General features: G+C 40.7%; 1 protein-coding gene across 8 annotated transcripts in view; it reads right to left on the minus strand.

The window, feature by feature from the left end:
* CADPS (Ca++-dependent secretion activator) overlaps window positions 1–20,016 on the minus strand; it is a 524,321-nt gene that overhangs the window by 145,078 nt on the left and 359,227 nt on the right. For 5 of the 8 annotated variants that reach the window (XM_012642835.1, XM_012642705.1, XM_012642642.1 and 2 more), the window contains exon 11: window positions 13,212–13,424. In XM_012642835.1, the coding sequence (XP_012498289.1) occupies window positions 13,212–13,424 (213 nt within the window). Of the gene's footprint in view, window positions 1–4,481; window positions 4,493–8,130; window positions 8,143–10,557; window positions 10,569–11,742; window positions 11,752–13,211; window positions 13,425–20,016 lie in introns of all 8 variants that reach the window. The other 3 variants (XM_012642349.1, XM_012642497.1, XM_012642774.1) reach the window with 2 other exon arrangements.

The following is a 20,016-nucleotide window of genomic DNA, read 5'->3' on the forward strand; positions in this document are numbered from 1 at the left end:
CCAACATCCCCAAGATATTCTTTTTACCTCCCATTGTCAACTTGCATCACTTACTGGTGAGTTTACTGCATTTAGGCAAAAATATATTGGCATCAACATGTTTATCAAATGATCACATTTCCAGTGCATTTATGTTGTTCTTTAAAAACTAAGCACAAGACCGGAACTTCGCCTGCATTTCACCGAACACTGAAAGCAGATCGGATCTTTGCTTGTAACGGCCTATTTAGCTTGGTAGGTTTTTAATAGATTCTGCCATTCCAGTGGTTATGTCTAGAGCAATTTCTCTGCAATTATTGGGATTATCTGGAAAAAGGGTTATGCTGATTTTCAGCAAAGTGACAATATTTGGATCCTCTTCTTCCAAATCCCCATTGCCAATTTAGTTTCACAAAAGATTTGAGTTCCCACCCTCCAAAATTAAAAATAAAAAAAAAAAGATTATCATTGAAACCTGCAGATTGAGTTCAATGGGAATTTAGTTTGTAACAGTCAAGGACGATGCCTTACAGGGTGCTTACTCAGGCAAAGCTTATGAAAGAGACAAACAGAAATTTACTCAGCAAGGGCTATGATCTGCCATTTATTGTGAATTAATAGTCTCAACGTGTTCACACTTTTCCTTCCAGGGTGAAGGCTGTAGGCAAAACCTCCTAAGGGCTAACTAATTAGTCTCAACATGTGTAACTAAAATACACTATACTCAACTGGCAAAATAACTCAGAGAATTCAACTCAACTGTGTCCAAGCAGATCCTAAAGAGGTAGGAATGGAGGTGCTTTACATTAAAGGAATCAGCTCACTCCACCTCTTCTTTACTGACTCTCCTGATATGCAGACTATGAAGAAAAATAATCTTCTGTCAAATCGAGCAAGATTGTATTCATCCTCTGGCATGCAGTATTCTATTGGAATACGGGGACCTGCCAGGAACCAGAGATGCTGTCAGGACACGGGGAAAATCAATTTCTGACTTGGGAGTAGTTTGGATAATATTTTCATATGCGACCTCAAGTCCAGGAAGATTTTTTTTCTCTCCCCTGCTTGGGATATGGCTGTAAGCTTGGGTTATGGTAGCAGTGTGGCTTTAAGAGGATGATTTCTCCTCCTATTATTATTGATTTTGTGTAGCATTCAAACCTAAGTACGTGGTATGTCAGATTTATACCTTCTCATTGTCAGATTAAAAAAAACAAATTCTTCGGTCATTTTCTCACAGAAGCAGCAAGTGGTCAGTGTTTGAACAAGATGTGTTGTTTATGCCCAAGACACGCAGAAGCAACGGTTTCCAGAAGGCAAGTTAAAGAATGTATTTTAACAGCTAAATCGCTCCATTAGGAAAATAAAACACAAGGTTTTGGAAAGGATGTCACATGCGTGGGAATTATATTAGCAAATCTGAGAGAATCTTCTTTGCTGTGTTAACTGCTCTAAATTTGTTTTCCACAAAGTAGTTTCAACTTAAGGTTAGGTGCTTCACCTAGGAGGATTCTTTTGGTTTGGTTGTTTGGTCTCCAACCTACAGTTCCCCTTTGATTCACGATTGCTAGAAGTTGGTGCTCAGAGAAAAGCTAGCTGCTTCTAGGGCATGTGTGTGACTCCTCTGGCCCAAGGCAAGTGCCTTAAACCTGCTCCAACTTAGTCTCCCCTGGCATAATGACACCCGAGCAATACAGATGGCACCTTTCCATCTCCTCCGACAGATTCTGCCCTCTCCACCTCCCTCCTGTCAGTCCCAGGTCAATTTAATTCAGAGAAAACTAAGCGTGGGGTATACACAAATGGTTCATCCTGTTTCCTCCTCATCAAAATCCTCATCCACCCCTTGCCTCTCGATTTTAACAGACACATCAGGCATTTTGGCTAGCATCAGCTTCTTGCTCCCGGATTTCTCCGAAGAGGCTGCAAGCTGACAAATCGTCCGGGGCCTTCCTTTGCCAGTTTGGCTCGGCTATTTCATTGCTCTTCAATTATGATGGTACAACCGGTCATTTAACTCAGAGAGAAGGGGGCTCTTTTGTAGCTGTTCAAAATATGGCACACGTTTCAAGTCTCTCATTCTTTGTTTGTTTGTTGAACCTCTTGAAAACTTTGCTGATGACCTATTTTGCTTTGGGGCCACTCAGGAAATGGATCTGAAAAGACGACTTGGCTCCTCTCAGGGGACCTGGATGCAGACCCATTCCCCGCCCCCCAGTCCATCACAATGGCTCAGTGAATACAGCTCCACGGTGCTGATTCTGGGCTAAGAGTCAGTCTAAAGAACAATTTCATTTTTACTAACATTTTCAAAGCAGGCTGACAGGAAAATAGGCTTAAAATCAGCCTATTTTCTTTTTCAAAAAGTAATCCTATAAAAATAAGACTTCCTTTCCCTTCTTCCTTTCTTTCCTCTTTCTCCGCATCCACATGTAGCATGAGCCTGGGACAGGATTTAAGAGGTCTGGATTGTAGTTTGAGCTCCGTTTTTAAATAGCTGTAGGATGCTGGCTGAGTTACCTCTCCTAGCTTCAGTTTCCTTGTGTGTAAGAGGAGCTGGCTCTTCGTTTCCCTTTCTGCTGTCATGGACTGTAATTTAATGATTCCTAAGATGTCTTGCACACCTATATGTGTGGGATGGAGCTTCAAGCAGTGGGAATTTCCAGCAAGTAAAGTGAACAGCTCCTGGATTTTGTGTGCCCAAAATTATCATTTACTTGGAATTAGGCTCATTATTTTAATGGTTCTAACAACTCAAGAGTGCTTAAAAGAGTGGCTGGCTCCCATGAAATCTTTAAGCATTTCATTGAGCTTATTATATTCATAAAAAAATAGGCGAGATAGGCCGGGAGTGCTATTTCAAGGTGGCAATGAAAGAGATCTGATTTTTAAGCTCCATCCAAGCAGGAATTTTGGTATTTTTTGTTTCTGCTATATTCTCAGCACCTAGAATAGTACCTGGCACATGAGTAGGCACTCAATACATATTTGTTAAAATAATGAATTTATTTCATCAAAATAACTAAATTCACTCTATCAACAAATATTTTTATTTCTTGATTTTATGGAATATTGATAGCCTAAATTCACTGGGAACAGTGTATCTGATGGGAGTTAGAATAAGTAGGTTTAAGCTGGTGGACTTAGTGGAGTGACAAAGACTGGGTCTGAAGTTAGCTCTGCCATTACTAGGCATGTGATGTGAGGCAGGCTGCTTAATGTTTCTGAGCCTCCTTGTCCTCATTGGTAAGTTGAAGATAGTATTCAGGTCTGCCTCAGGGGGCTGTTGAGCGGATCTAATGAGAAGTACCTGGGAAGCACCTGGGTGCCTGGCACATAGTTAGGGCTCGGTAGATGTTAGCTAGGAGTGAACAGGCAGGCTCCTTAGTGTTTGCAAAGCCAGTTTGTTTTAAGTTGTTAGTGAGCCAAGGAAGTCTCTGCATTTATAGCTAATGTTCTATCCCTTCCTTGCTTCTGAAACCATAGCGTTTCTAGCTGGGAGTCCTTCCCAGTCTCTCTGCTTTATGTTTCTCTTCTGCCCCTGCATAATCAGTTCCTATGTCCTGTCTCCGTGTTTTTGCTAAGTTATGTTCCAGTTTCTCTGTGGTCAGGATACAGACACACAATTGAATCCCTTGGTAGATAATATGTTCCTTGAGGGCAAGTTTCTGGTCTGTTACTTCCTCTGCCAGCTCCTAGAGGAGTCAGGTCCTTAGGAGGTGGTTATTAACCGACTTACTTTGACACCTCCATCCTAGGAAACTTCCCATTGACTTTATTAAGGAGTCACACACATGGGGATTCAGATGGTATCTTGCAAAAGTGGGAACATGTGCTCTTAGGGGAAAAAAATCTTATAGAAGGAAACAGAATTCTAGGTGCAGGTGTCTTTGGATACCATTCAGATTGTCTGCCTGTGTCTCCATACATGTCTAGGACCATATGCATTACATATGTTGTCTATTTTAAAATAAAACACTGCAGTGGTCCAGCTGTTCCAAATTCTGTTTCAAAGAACTTGTGGGCGCTTCCCAAGCAACACCATATAGTCATTCTTGCACTGCCCTGGTCTGTTCTTCTACAGAGCTCAACATTAAAAAATAAATGTTCTTTGCAACTCCATTTACCCCCATACAAACAATTGGAATTGGTTGATTAAAGGGGGAAAAAAAAAAACAACTTAAATGTTGACATTAGCAGAGGGAAAACAGCCCAGAGCAAAGTATGAGAGAGTCAATTCCTAAATTCAGGACATTTTGGGAATCACTTCCTTTGCCAATATTTGGCATGTGCCAAGAGAATGAAAATGAATTTGAACATTAGGTTCAGCAAAATAGAATTAGGAGGGTAGAGTAGCTGCTTAAAACACCAGTGATGTCTGGCTTATCTCTTGCTTTGGGAGATGCATACTAATGCTCTTTTTCATTAACTGCATTTTTTCTTTTTCTTTTATTTAAAAAACCAAGATTGACTACACTTTAAGAACCAACTTCAACCATTACCTTTGCCAGACCTGGCCTTAGAAAGGAGTTCCTAAGTCCTGCTTGGTCTGCAAGGGCACCAAATGTAGGGAGGTACTGAAAGTAGGCAATGCGATTTCATGGGCTCTGCTGCTAGGACATAAGTCAACACACCTTCCAAACAATGCTACCTGTTCCACTTCTGGGGTTTAATTGCATAAGGATTTTGTAGTCCTTTGTGGCACGGGCATAGAAGACTGACTAACTTCACACTAAACTTAGATGAACAAAGCTGATATCGGGACCTAAACCACACTGAGAAACGTAAAGCACTATCAATGGTTATCGACAGAAGCAGGCTGGTGAATACACACACCTATGGAGTGCAGGTCTACTTTCCAGTGGAAACGAGTCTCCACCTTGACTCCAAATTTGCTTGGAAACAATTTTGGTTTGGCGTTTAAGGAATGTTGGGAAAACACTGGTTCTTAAAGTGATACCATTATGTGGGTTTTATACTCTCATTTAATCTCCTTCATTAAAATTCAAGTGGTATGGTCCCTAATTGACTGCTCTGCCATTTCTGTTGTTCTTTAGTTGATCATGATATTTGGGTTCATTTCATGTTTGATATTCTTTTCCTTTTTCCCTCGCTCAGAAATGGAGAAACATATACTATTCTTCATGATCTCTTAACTCAACAGCAAGCACACTTACGCAATCTTGTTTCCGACATACATATTTTTAGATAGGTTTGCAATAATGTCTACCAAATAAATGTAATTTTCTTGGAGGAATAATATAGTTTTCAAATTTTAACGTTATTGAGATTTTCTTATTTTTCCAACAGCCAAGGGATTGAAGACAAAAGGTCAAATATCTCTTTTTTATTTTGTAATATTATATTTTGGAGATTTTTATGGGCTAGTGGAAAAGAAAATTCTGCTGTTGAAAATAATTATGATTGTATTGTTAATGAATTGTCTCAAAGGGGCTCTTCTCTCTCATGAATTCTTTTTATGATAAGCTAGAGGTAGCTGCTTTTATCATTGAAATTTAGAGCATAGTTATGGCTGTTGCCACTCCTGATGGATGCTAGAGGCAAGAGAATAGCTAATGTAACTCTAAAGTCATCTGTGAACCCAAACTGCAAATTAAAAGGTGACTTTGTATCTTTCTTATACGGAAAATGTGTGCTTGTCATATCTGCTTGACAGTACAAGAGTGAATGTATGGTTTGGACAATAACGAACAATGACAGTAGTCAGCCTCATCAGAAGACATGAAATAAAGAAATGACAATGATTGATGGCAGCTAGCTGTTTGTGGATTTTTCTAGAAGAGTTTTTCTTGGCATAGTCAAGTAACCAGGGGATATTGTGCCCTGCCTGAGCTCTACACAGCAAGCAAAAAAGACTGGTCCTCCCATGCCTACTGCCCAGAGGCACACAGTGGACCACTTAATTGAGAAACGACTTAATTCCTTCATGGTCTTTTTGACTAAACCAAGATAATGTGAATGACCCAGAGAGGAAAGCTTCTTTGAAAGCTATCAAGAGCCACATTGCATTTTGCAGAAATCTTGAATTTAAAACTACTATGGCAATACCCCCAAGAGGATAAGCATGTGATGTTTATTTCAATGTTAATTTCTATAATTCTTTGTGAGACAGTTGCTTTGAGTAAAAATCACAGTAGAGATTTTGTCAATGGTCTCAAACCAAATAAATAAATGATTTATAGTTATCTTTGCTGAAGTTATTGCATTCTCAATTAATTTACAGAGTACTTGATGTTTTTATGTTCATAAACTCCAACATGAGCAAAAATAAATTTTCTATACTTGATTAATAAAGTATTTTACCGCAAATTACTATATGACTTGAAAATACTCAAACTAACTAGTGAATAACATTTTAAATGTAGCTGAAGTAATTCACAAGGAAATGAACCTTCATTTAATATGGTCTATGTAGATCATATCATGGTGTTTGGAAAATTTTGAAGCTGATTGTGGTAATCTATTCTTTTAAAAAGTAATTTATTTTTACAATGAAAAGGAATATCATTTATGGTATGGTTTTGGGTTGTGCAAATTAAGTTGATATTGAATTCATTCTTTGATATTGCATCCTGCAACATAGCAACTGCAAGTTGACAATACAAGAAGATATAGCAAAAATCTTATGACATAAAACTATAGAAAGGAATTAAGGCAAACAACTATTTTAAAATCTACTGGGATAGCAATGCATTGTTGTGCAAATACATGTAAATTCACTCAGAACAGAATTCATTCAGTCATCTACTCATCCATCCTTTCTTTCATTCTTTAAAAAAAAATTAGCAAAATCCTAAATTCCCACTAAGTTTATATTCTATGGTAGGCTTTTTAAAATGCCTCATCAGACATTCAAAGGAAAGAAAAGTTAAATTAAGTATCTGCTTGGAGTGGTGAAAAAGTCTGTCTGCTAGCCAGGGGTACATTTATGCAAAATAAAAGGAAAAAAAAAGAAAGGGAGAAAAAAAGCAAATTAAAGAAAGAAACGAAAAGAATTTGAAGAAAGGACTATTATTAAATGGTCAGGAGAAATGATATGACCTACTTCTTCTAAATTAGCATTCAGAATACTCAAATACATATTTGCCTGCTCTCTTGACCGGATTTTTCTAGCTCCCTCTAATGTTAAGTTTTCCCGCAACATATTTTTGGTAGATAGCTTTTTCCTACATGAATAAAGGAATTGTGTATTCTTTTTGTTTATAACTCAAATAGTGATGAGAAAGACTTTTCAATTTCTTTTTTCTCTTACATGAGTATTTTTAGAAAATTAATACAAATACAAGTGATGTCAAAAAAGTTATTGTTGTCATTGTTCTAGGGAGAGTAGCCGAACAGCATTCGAGACCAGAGGCCAAAACCTTCCTTGGCATCATGAGATTGTGGATACAAAGCATTTGTAAATAAGTGACATGGACTCAGTCATGTCCTTAATTTCCTGCTGTGTGTGGTAGTCCCATATATTGTAGCTCTCCTTTTAAAATTAATCCTCTATTGGGTCTTACATTAGAGCACACCCTTAAGCCAGGTAGAATGAATTCTTTAGTGTTCAAATAATGCATTTACTTTATCAATTGTATTTTGCAATTTCTTCAAGTCTTGCTCAGTTAACATGTTTGGGTTTCCTACTCTGCCTTTCTATTTGTTAAGGTATTCATGGTTACCACACCATTGGTACACTGACCATTCTAATCTTTGGAATGGGAGAGGAAAAACAACAACAACAACACATTTTCAGAGTGCAAAATGATCTGTTTTCAGGCATTAAACAGTCAGGTAGCTGTGAATTCCATGAAACAAAGGCATTCTTTGCCATTTCATTGTAATGTGAATTAATATTCTTGGAATGAAAAAAATTAGGAGATGTTAATGGTTGGCTTTACTCAAGGATCATTTGATGCCAATATGAAAGCCAAGGAGAGGAGGCAATTATGCACACATCACATGCATCCTAGTTTCAGTATGGAAGCTTACATTTCAAACCTAAGGTCAGGAAAATAACATGAAAAGTTTTACTACAAGGTCTAGACATGAGGAAGATTTAAGAGGAGAAGGGGGGGAAGCACATTGCAGGTGTCAGATAATCTAGTCTGATTATCTGAGCTGTGCTAGCTATAGGGGAGCACTTACCCTTCAGTCCAGCTAGAAGTTAGCAGGGTAAGAAGGAACAAACCAGAATAACATAAAGACTAGCAACAAGGCTCAGGAAAGCAGACAGGAGTTCTAACCTAGCAGCTAAAGTTCTTGGGTTCGAGCAAAGATTGAACAAGAAAACTTAAATAAAACAAAACAAAAAAACAAAATCAACCTCCCCCAAACCAACAGTAACCAAAATCCCTCTAATTGTTGAAGACTGTTCAGGTGCTAACAAAAATAGAACAATTCTCAAAAACATCCAACTTTGGGCATCTATGACGTGATTAACAGTTAGTAGTTGAGAAACAGACATTAAAATGACTCTTTGCAAGTGATATATTAAATAATCATTGATCAAATGTCAAAATTTAAAATACCCCCTTCCCCCCACCCCACTCCGGTGAGAATTGAAATGTTGATTTTTACTGTTCCACTAACATCATGGACAGGGAAAAAGTGTCTTAAGGAGAGGCCATTTGGCGTAATAAATCGTGGTAATACTCGACTATAGATTCGGACATTGTTTTCAAGATAAACAACACTGGCCTTAAACATCGGAGAATTGCAAGTATTGGTTTAAAAAAAGTTGTGTAGCTATGCAATGACTTAATTTTTAAAAATTTTAACAAAAAAAGGAAAAAATTAAATCAACAATGACACACACAAAAAAACTACAAAAGAACAAAAAAGTTTTAAAGGTTGATGGAACCCTCCCCAAATCTTTGTAGAGTCACACACAAACTAATGAATAGCAGGATCTATTTTTTCAGGTTTCACAATTCCATATAAATAACTCCACTCCACTCTTTCTTAGACATGTCTTTTCATTTTGAAATTGCAAAAAATAAAAACTGCACCAAGGAGACTGTTAAACTGAATTTAGAAAGATCCAAATAAACTCACAATTACTCCCAAGTTTTTCCAAACTATAAAAATGTTCCATTCTTAAGTTTCCCTTGAATAGACAGCGACATGACAAGACTGGAGTGTTTATTTTTTTCTACCCCAAAAATATTTCTATGTTGCTTCCCTTTTCTACGTAGCTTCCCTCTGCCGTGTAAATACTAATCAAGCTATTACGGCGTTAAGGCATTGAAAAGTTGTTCTAAAAAATTGTTCACTAGCAAGAATGGCAAGTCCTTTGAACAAATATTCAAAAACAGGATTTAATGAGATGTGTGTGGAGTTACATATTTAACAGTGACCCTTACCTTTTGGAAGTCAAGGAAACCTTTTTAAAATGCAATACTTGATTTTTTTTTTTACCTTTTTTTTTTTTTTTTTAGCTAAAGAATCTGTGATTGACTTAATTTTTGTGATGTGACTTAATTAAAATAAAGCCGTGTATCGATGGGAACCAAATGTAAATGAAGGACCAAAGTTTGCTATTTATAACTATGTTATGATGGTTTTCCATTTCTCTTGCTTTGCAGTACTGGATGACCAACATGTCCCAGTCTGCCCAGGCCTGAGGGGGTTCCTGGGACACAGGACTTTCAGCAGTAAAAGCAGGGGAGTGCTGGGCAAGCCAGGAGGAGCTGGTCACCCTAAGTATGAATCAACTCTGTGGGTTTGGTCGAGTTACCCATACCTACGACTTGATCTGCGTAATAGCGATGGTTTGAACTTAACAAATTAAAGCAGCTGTGAAGTAATTGTGAACTAACCACCATGCCGTGGCAGACACCACCAAAAATTAGGATATGCAGTCAGCCCTGTGCATCTGTGGATTCAACCAATGGCGGATTGAAAATATTTGAAAAAAATTACATCTATACTGAACATGTATGGACTTTTTGTCATTATTCCCTAAACAACATAGTACATCAACTATTTACATAGCGCTTACATTGTATTCTGTATTATAAGTAATCTACAGATGATTTAAAGTATATGGGAGGATGTGTGCAGGTCATATGCAAATGTGACTCCATTTTATATCAGGGACTAGAGCATCTGTGGATTTTGGTATCTACAGGAAGTCCTGGAACCAACTCCCAAGGATACCCAGGGAGGACTGAACTCTGTCACCCCAACCACTTTATTAATTGATTGATTGATTGCTTCTGGTCCATAACTACCCAATGACACCATAGAATGTAAACTTTCTGGTTCCTTTTTTGATTTTTCTCATGGGTTTTATATACCTTTAACTGCACATGCTCAGGTGCAGAAGGCTGGGCTGGCTAAATCCTGACTGGTTTTCTCTGCTGGTTTCTAAATTATGGGAACAGAAGCCGCTCTTGCTGGTAATCTGGCCTGAGTTTTTATTAAGTGCCTACACTAGCAATATATAGAATTTGGAGCAGTGTTGAGGCTCTGTTTCAGGGATAATAAAGTAACCATGGAATTATTGGGATCAACACTGTTGGACTGAAGCCCTGGGTAAGGATTGCCATTTATTATAGAGCCACTGGGTACAGTTGTGCAGACTGGGCACTGCACAACTCAATGGGTACCATTCATATTTTTGTGTATGTGAAAGGTGTCTGTTGTAGTATACAGTCTGTACATGGCTGACTGTGGTGGCCTTGTTTTTATAGAACCTGGTAGATGTGGTAGGGCCTCATACTTCCTGGAGACCCCCAATTCCTGGGCGGTGATTAAGGACACAATGGAGAAGAAGGTAGATCTACCAACAGGTACTGATAAATCCCAGAAACATGCATTATCTGATCTTCTCATTCATCTCTCAGCCTACTTCACATGCTAAGGATTATATTATTTAACCTCCAAATTCTAACCCTTATGATTTTGCTCTGGACGCCCCCTTTAATAAAAGTTTCCTATTTCACATACGGTAGTGACATACACCAAGCTGTAAGTATTCAATTGAATCTTTCTGCTGATGCCTAATGACTAGCATTTTCATTTCATAACTAAATCAATCCTATCCACTGAGGAAAATCTAAATCAGGAGCCCCTGTGCATTTCCATGGAGAGACATCCCTTCCTCAGCAGCTTCCATCACTAGTTTTCTTTTTAAATCAATGTCTGGTCTCCATTTAATTTTACCTCTTTCCTATACAAGTGAGGAAAAAGTGGGACCTATCACAAACCATATAGCGATTTCTTAATCTGGGGAGATGACAGGACAGACACTGAATGTAAGGTGAAATGACTTTAGAAGAAATGGAGATTATTTGGAAATAAGACTAGTATTTTCCAAATATCACCTGATATATATGTTTTATGAGGTTGATTTTGATGGTGATTATAATTAGAATTTTCTTTCTGATACGCAGATAATTCCGCTTTGGGTGAATACAATGGGATGTGTTGTTTCCAAATGTATTAAAAACAAGTGTTTCAGGCAAGGGGAAGGCAGGGATCCCACCACGTAGTTGTTGTTTTAGAAAAATTAAACACATATTGGGTTTGCTTTATATCAACTAATGACTGTTGCTCTCTTTATTGCTCTCAAATCAACCCAGGTGCCAGAAGATGTTAGAGAAAACAAGAAGAGAGTGGGGAACTTGGCGGTGGCTGTGGGCAGGAGGGCTGGCCTTCTCCTTTAAGTCCCACCCCAATTTCTTTCTTATTCTTTCACGATTTTCTGTGTGGAAGCCCACAGTGATTGCGTGGTTATTTACAGTGTTCCACAACGGCATGTGTCTTCCTTTAAGAAACCATTAATACTAGACAGGAATTCCTGGGAGCACCTGATGGTGAGAATTTGTCATCCCAAAAATGTTGTATTTCCTGATCAGCAAGGGTGTTGCAAGGTGTAAGAACATAGTTTTGTTGGACAGATTGGAGCACGGCAGTGGAAGTCACTGAAAAGAGAATTCACCTCTATTTAGTTTCTGTAGCTGCAACATCATTTCATCCACATCCATATTTTGCTAAGAGCTACACGGGAGGGACTGTGTAGACCCTAAGTTAGAAGTGAAGGCTCTACTTTGGGGCCTTTGCACTTGCTTTTCCTTCTGCTGCAATTCCCTTTCCCGAAATATTTGCGGGGCTGACTCCCTATCATTTGGGCATAAACTCAGAGAAGGCTTCTTTGATCATCTGTCTAATGTCCTGGACTTTTCTCTCAGTCACCACTACGTGACATTCCTCATGGTATTTACCAATGTCTGAATCTGTCTTATTTACTTGTTGACTCGTTTGCTGTCCAGGCTCCTTCACTGAAATGCAGGTATTTGGAGAGCAGGTGCCTCATCTGTCTTCCTCATTAGTATGTCTTATCTCTGGACAGTTGCTCAATGAACTAGACTCAATGAGTGGGTTCCACACTAAAGTAAGGAATCACTATGTTTATTGCTAAAAGTGACTTATACCTGAGCTATCTCTAATTGACTTGATATTCAGGATAAGGCAGAAGTCTCTTTTAGGGTAAATGTTTGGATCTAAAATGAATTACTTTATTTGATGCTTTATGTCTCCATTTTCTTTGTTTTAATAAACATTTCCAAGCATATACTGGCCTTTGCCTTACCCTATGTATCAAGTGTTGGGAGATAAAAGTCATTTTAGGTAGCAAGAAATTAAATGGATGCAGAGGTAAGAGGAGAAAAAAACTAGAATATGAACTAGGGCTGTTTAAGGCGACGGTTTCATTTTTGGGTCTCTGATATTTTAGCTCAGAATGGGATCTTAGGTACTATGTTTTGTTTTTTTTTTTTTTTTCACTGCATGTGATAATGTCATCATTTATTTTTAAATGGTTCTAACTTGCAGATTTGAGTTTCTTTCAAATCAACCCTATTTTTAAATTACTTTTAATAGGAAGAAATGAAGCAAGGACATACATAATCTACTATCTTTGAAGGACAAATACATGTTTGGCTGTGAATTCCAAACTCTCACCAAAATAAAGAGATAAAAAATCCACCTAAAATACACTTTCCTTTGTTCAGTCCTTGGGGGGGAATGTCAAGTATTGCACTTTAAAATTACTTTCAGCTAACATTTTGTCCCAACTTTCCCCCTGAATTCACTACCTGTTTTGAGCAAATATGATTTTATAGATCTTAAACATAAAAGCAAGTATATTCTCTAATTTAACTTTGGAAGATTTAGTTTACTCTACAGGGCTATTTTGTTTAAAAAATGGCATGTTTACTTACAAAATTGAGAGATGGGAGCATCCAGCTGAGGCACGTTCCCTCCCTTGGCGTTGAGCTTCTGGACTTGGGTCGGGGGCACGGGCTTGTGTGACTGCCCAGTGGCCCGGTACATGGCTTGGACCCACAGGATGCGATCTTGCTCGTCGTCACTCGCAAATATCACGGTGTCTCCTTCCTTGACTGCATTGAAGAAGGCTCGGCCACCCTCCAAACCTGGGAGAAAAGCGAGTCACAACTTCCATGAAGCTGCTCTGCAAGGTTGTCAGCAGGACTCAGCCCTTAGAAAAGCCCCTTCTGCTACTTTTTCTTGGGCTGGAGGAGAGGAGGAGTGATTCATCTAGCATGGGAAGTCTAAGACCCACCTGGCCACAGAGAGGGACCATGATGTTAAAGAGGCATTTTTGAGCCTGGCTGTTGTCTTTTTTTGTCCTGTTGGGGACAGAACTGTCAAGCAGGCTGCCTGCTGGCTAGGCAAACATCTGCCTATCAATGTGTTATTTGTTTTCTCATCTTTAGAAACAAACAAGCAAACAGCAACAACAAAAACCTCTGTTTACCCCACCTCTCCCTTCAGCTACTGTCCTCTTGTTCTTCTCTCTGCAATGAAAGGGAGCTCTCTACCAGGGCTTCTCAAATGTTAGTACCCACGGGAACCCACTGGGCATGTTGTTCAAATGCAGCTTCTGATTCAGTGGATCTGGATTGGAGCCTGAGAGTCAGCATTTCTAACAAGGTCCCCAGCGATGCAGATGGTGCCCACCTGAGGACAGCACTTTGAGTAGCGAGGGCCTCTCCTCTTCTGTTCTGCCTTATAGCGCCTCCAGTCAGGCTGCTGCCCTACTGAAACTTGTCCAGCTCACCAATGACCTTCACATTGCTGAATCCAGTGATCAATTCAAAGTCCTCATTTAATGTGATCCATTGACCTATCAGCAGCATTTGACACCTTCTTCTCTTCAAAGCACTTTTTTTCTTCTTTCTTTCTTTCTTTCTTTTGAGATAGGGTCTCACTCTATCACCCAGGCTAGAGAGCAGTGGCATCATCATAGTTCACTGCAGCCTCCAACTCCTGGGCTCAGGCAATCTTCCTGTCTCAGCCTCCCAAATAGCTGGGACTACAGGTGTACACCACCACGCCTGGCTGATTTTTCTATTTTTTTGTAGAAACAGGGTCTTGCTCTTGCTCAGGCTGGTCTCGAACTACTGACCTCCTGGCCTCAAGCTATTCTCCTACTTTGGCCTCAACCTCCCAAGTGCTAGGATTATAGGCATGAGCCACCATGCCCGGCCTAAAATACTTTCTTCACTTGGCTTCCCGGAAACCTGATTTTCCTCCTACCTCTCTGGCTGCTGCTGCTTCTCAGTCTTGTTCGCTGGTTCTTCCTCCTCCTCCTGACCTTTAAATGTTGGAGCATCCTGACATTCTGTCCTTGCACTTCTTCTCTTCTTTATCTACCCTCTCTCCCCTGGTGATGCCCTCCAGCCTTTAAATACCACAAGTATGTCGATCGATGGTCCTCACATGTCTATCTCCACCCTGGACCTCCTTCCTGGACTCCAAACCTGCACATCTACTGGCTTTCCTGACTTCTCCACGTGGATATCTGATACACATCCCAAGCTTGTCATGTCCAACACTGCACTCCTGGTCTTACTCCCCAACCTCCTCTCCATCTCAGTAAAGCTGAGACCATCTCTCTAGGTGCTCAAGCCCACAATCTTGGGGTCAATTTTGGACACTTCACTTTCTCTTACTACCCATTTCCAATGGGTCATGAAATTCTGATGGTTCCATCTTTAGGACATTACCAGAATTCAACTACTTCTTCCACCTCCAGTGATGCCACCTTGAATCCAGTCATGATCATCTCTCACTTGCATTATTTTAATAGGCTCCTATCTGATCTGTCTGCCTCCCTACACTCTCTGTAGTTGATTCTCACATGGCAGCCGGCAGCCTCAATTTAGCCCAAGAGTCAGGTCATGTCACTCTGCTGCTCAAAACCTGCCAGTGGCTCCACATTCCACTCAGAAGAAAAGCCTAGGTTCTGACAAGGTCTGCAGGGTCTCATGTGCACTGGCCTTCACTACCTCTCACCTCCTGTTCTAGTACTCTCTCTCTCCCTCTGCACACACATACTCACTTCATTGTAGCCACATTGGCCTTTTGCTGTTTCTTGGACACCCCAGGCCTGTTCTCACCTCAGGACCTTTGCACTTGCTGCTCTCTGTGCCTAGAACACTCTTCTCCCAGATATCTGCATGATTCAACTCCTCACCCCCTTCATGTCTTTGCTTAAATGTCACATCCCTGTTGAGGCCTTCCCTGATCTCTGCCCTCTTTTAACCCATCCCTCTTATCTTGCTTAATTTTTCTCCATTGCTCTTATTACTTTCTAGCAAACTATACAATTTACTTAGCTTTATAAGGACAGGGAATTTTTGTCTGTTTTGTTCAGTGTTGTATCCCTGGTGCCTAGTAAGTGCACGGCACACAGTAGGTGCTCAACAAATATTTGTTGAATAAATGAATATAGTACAGACATATTTTTCCATAGGCAGTTCTCAAGGTTAAAATTTAGAGAGAGGTAGGTAGAAGCCTCTCTCTGGGCTCAGGCCAAAGCTACATCAGGTTCATCAACATATTCTAGAAACTGCCTTTTAGGTTACTGGGTTCTCTTTAACCAGAAATACTACTTTATATCTTCATTGGGCTCCTCATCATCTCCTCAGTTATTGGTTAGAAACTGAGAGAAGAATGAATGAATGATTAGCATCTTCAAATTCCCAACAAAGTCCAGTCCTGTTTGACATCTGTCACTGGAAAAGATTCCTGGTGACATTAAGACTTCTTCATTGTGTTGGCAATATTAATTGAGGTGTCTACTCTGCAGGAGTGGGTGTGTGCTGGTAGGTTTGCACTTAGAATGGCCAGGGATTGGGGACAATGAATAGCTTTTTCTTTATGTGGAGAGTCTTCTTATACCACATCAATAAAGCTTTAATAAAAGCTTTTTGGTTGTTATGATTATGAGGGAATATTTTACTTAATTTCTCATGGAAGGTTTTAAAATGTATGATTTGAGTATGATGACGGATAGTTAGCAAGCTGGGAAAACCTGTTGAACTTAATGGATGGCACAATAAAAAGGAAAATTCTGGAAGGAAAGGGAGGAGGAACAAGAGATTTGAGAGATGCATCAAGCCTGAAAAGCAAGCACTAAGGAGTTACAAGGAAGAAGGGGGAGTCAACAGACCTTTCTGCAGTCTAGTTTCATGATAACCTTAGAGACAAGCTACTTTGCTACAGTCAGGGAATTCCGGGACGGACATCACTAAAAGGGCACTTTTACCAGCCCTCCTGCTTCCAACTTCCCCAGGGCCCACTGCTGAAGGTGGGGAGATTGTGTTCCTGGAGCAATCAGCAGTTCATGGGGTTACCTTGGGAAGCAGAGAGACCTCTCCTCTGCAATTATTCAGAGGTAGAGATAGATGCTAAGAACTTTTCATGTTTTTAATCCTTCCAACAGCCCTGTGATATAAGTGCTATCATTCCCATTTCACAGATAAGTAAACTGAGCCATAGAGGAGGTGGTAACTGGCCCACAAACACAAAGCTGGTCTGTATGTGGCAGAGCTGGGCTTCCGACCTCGACTGTTTGGCTCCAGGCTGCAGATCCTGGTAGGGACTGGCGAGCACTAACAGCGCTCGGAAGTGTCATTACTGACAATAGGAGGAAGCTTAATCATGGAGCGAGTGAGGGGAAAGAGTAACACCTAAAGCAACAGCAGCAATGGCAAGGACAGCAGCAGAGAGCAACAGAACTTTTTCAGACAGTTGGAGAGGCCGAGGACACACCAATACGAGCACGAAGGAGAGAGAAGAGCTACAGAGGTGAAAGAAGCAAGAGAGGAGAAAGCGAAGGGAACATGCACGAGTGCTGCGAGGGCAGGGCAGTCTCAGAAAGAGCAGCAATTCCTGGGGACTGCACCTGCCGAGTGTGACGTACGGCGGTGTGTGGGCTCTCCATGAAGGAGGAGGAGCACAGGCCCGCGGGTACTGCCCTGTCAACAGTGGGAGGACTCGTCTGGGAACGCAGAGAGACAGTCCCTGACCAGGCCAGGGAATGCGGGCCAGCTCCCTGCGGGGAGGGATTGCCGTTCTCACCGCTTGCTTGGCCGTGGTCTATTTACAGGGGTAAAAGAGGTCTCTATGAGTTGTCTGAGATTAATTAATTTGACAGATTGTGCCACTGAATTATTCTAGACAAACATCCTTCTATTTGAAGACTTAATGACTTAATCTATTAATAATAGGAAGTCAGAGATTGTTGCATACTCTCCAAACCATACCTGGGAAAGGTAAGGTGAAACATTTTAATTTTTAGTTTAAAAGGAGTAGCTCGTAAGGAAAACTTACATGCGGTAATTTACCAATTCCCCAAATTAATATTTCAAGGACTTAAACAGCAGAGTGTATTTAGCACAAATGCTTGTGTCTAAGGAACTATCTAGATCCCAGGCTGATACTAAGGCAAGGTCGTCTAGTTACATCCCTCCCTCCTCTGGTGGAGAGGACCTGGCTACAAGGGTACTTAGCCCATAACTGTATCCACCATTTGGGTCCATGGACGACCTGGATAAAACCAAGGGTAAGAGAGGAAAAGGTGTAGTCTGATGTGTCCTCTCATTGGCACACTCACCTATCAGGGAGCAGCTGAGGAGACTCAGAGCTCGGAGGACATTAGCTAAAATGTGCATCACTTGGCTCTGTAGCTGGCAAACGTCACTGCGCACACGAATGCCCTGCAGTGCTCAGTGAAACACGAGGATTCTGCCCTCCCTCCCTCTGGTTCACAGGTGAGGAGTGGGGCTCAGGAACTCGTATTTCTAATAAACACTCTTTAAGAAATTCCGAGTTAATCTTTTCCTATGGCAATTGGGAGTATTTCAGTCTCCATTTTCAATCAAATATTACTCGGGAAATAAATAGGACTTAGCACATGGGAAGTCAGAGAGAAGAAGCTGCTTATTACTCTCAAGAACATAATCAATTTACATTTTACATCTTCCCATTTACATCTTTCGTAAAGGAATTTATAAAGTCTATCCCACGGGATCGATGTAAAAAGAAATAAAAGAAGCTTAAAAAATATGCATGTAGGCTGGGCGCGGTGGCTCACGCCTGTAATCCTAGCACTCTGGGAGGCTGAGGCGGGCGGATTGTTTGAGCTCAGGAGTTCGAAACCAGCCTGAGCAAGAGCGAGACCCTGTCTCTACTAAAAATAGAAAGAAATTAATCGGACAACTAAAAATATATATAAAAAAATTAGCCGCGCATGCCTGTAGTCCCAGCTACTCGGGAGGCTGAGGCAGGAGGATCGCTTGAGCCCAGGAGTTTGAGGTTGCTGTGAGCTAGGATGATGCCACGGCATTCTAGCCCCGGCAACACAGTGAGACTCTGTCTCAAAAAAAAATAAAATAAAATAAAATAAAAAATATGCATGTAGTTACTGCTTATGCACACAGATAGAATAGCTCTCTCCCCGCTTTTGCCCTTCCCACCATCAGAAGAGAATTCTGCTTTCATCTGATAAAGTAACAACTATAGCTTTGCTATAGCTGCTCATAGAACTATGTTTTACTGCAAGTGCCAAAGGGTTAGACCCTGAGTCCCAGCTCGGCCACTAGGCAGCCTTGAGAAATAGCCTGAGATCTCTCAAAATCTGTTTCTTCGTTTACAAAATGGGCTGATGATCCCGGTCCTAACCACACCGCGGGACTGTGGCGAGGGCTAAATGCAGTCACATAGCAGGAGAGGAAGAAGGAACTGGCTCAAAAGGAATTACTGTCATAAGATGGTATTGGTTTTCCTTCACATATGGGCCCTTTAGCCTCTCACTTTAAAATGCAGGGCTTAGGAACGACGAAATCTATTTCTTTGACGGGAACCCAATGACTTGAGAAGAATGCAAACCATGGCAGAATGTCCTAAAGGCCAATCTTTTAGCGCAGGAACTCCATGTTTTCAGTGAGATACTGCTGGAAATTGTTTCTTGCAGACTCGTAGGTTCTGCTCATTAGGAAGAATTTCCAGGCAGAGCTTTTCATTCACGCCTTATGGGGTCAGTTCTATATCATGCTCTAGCAGGGTGCAAATTACATATGAAAGTCTGAAGAGGTGGGGCTGCTCCAAGTCGCTGAGGGGTGAGATGCTGAGGGTGCTAATTTTCCTAAACGGGCTGGGCCCGAGGCCTTCCTTATCACACCTTTTCAGGTTAACACCCCATCTTCTCTCAAACTCTGTTTTTCTTTTATGTGTATTTTGTTGCATGTGGAAGAGCAATATGGGAGTAGAAAAAAAGGTTTTGGGCCAAATAATGCAGTATGGTTGGAAATGCTTTCCTTGTACAGATTTGGCATAAAAATAAACTTCTCCGGGAGAGGGCTGTTGGTGCTTGTTGTTCATTAATATGCTGAAATGATTTCGCACCCCCCCTTCATTTTGAAGGTTCTTTGAGGCTGATTTCTATTCATTTTTCTGGGAAAAAGATAAAATGGGTGGGGGGAGAGGTGCGAGGGGGCAGGATGTAGAACTTATGCAATGTAGAAGTTATAAGCAATACTCCCATTTCTGCGGTTCTCTTAGTTACATAAGGCTTAGGAGCTTCAGTGTCTATGCTTGTGGATTGGTGTCTTCCAGGAAAAAAGACATTTAAGTGGCATCGGCTAACCTTATAAGCTCTTAATTATAGCTAGGGAATACGGATGCATAGGGCAGGCTCGTTCGGTCATGGAGACAAAA

This window comes from Propithecus coquereli, unplaced genomic scaffold (genome assembly GCF_000956105.1).
Source record: "Propithecus coquereli isolate 6110/MARCELLA unplaced genomic scaffold, Pcoq_1.0 Scaffold1, whole genome shotgun sequence".
Lineage (NCBI taxonomy): Eukaryota > Metazoa > Chordata > Mammalia > Primates > Indriidae > Propithecus > Propithecus coquereli.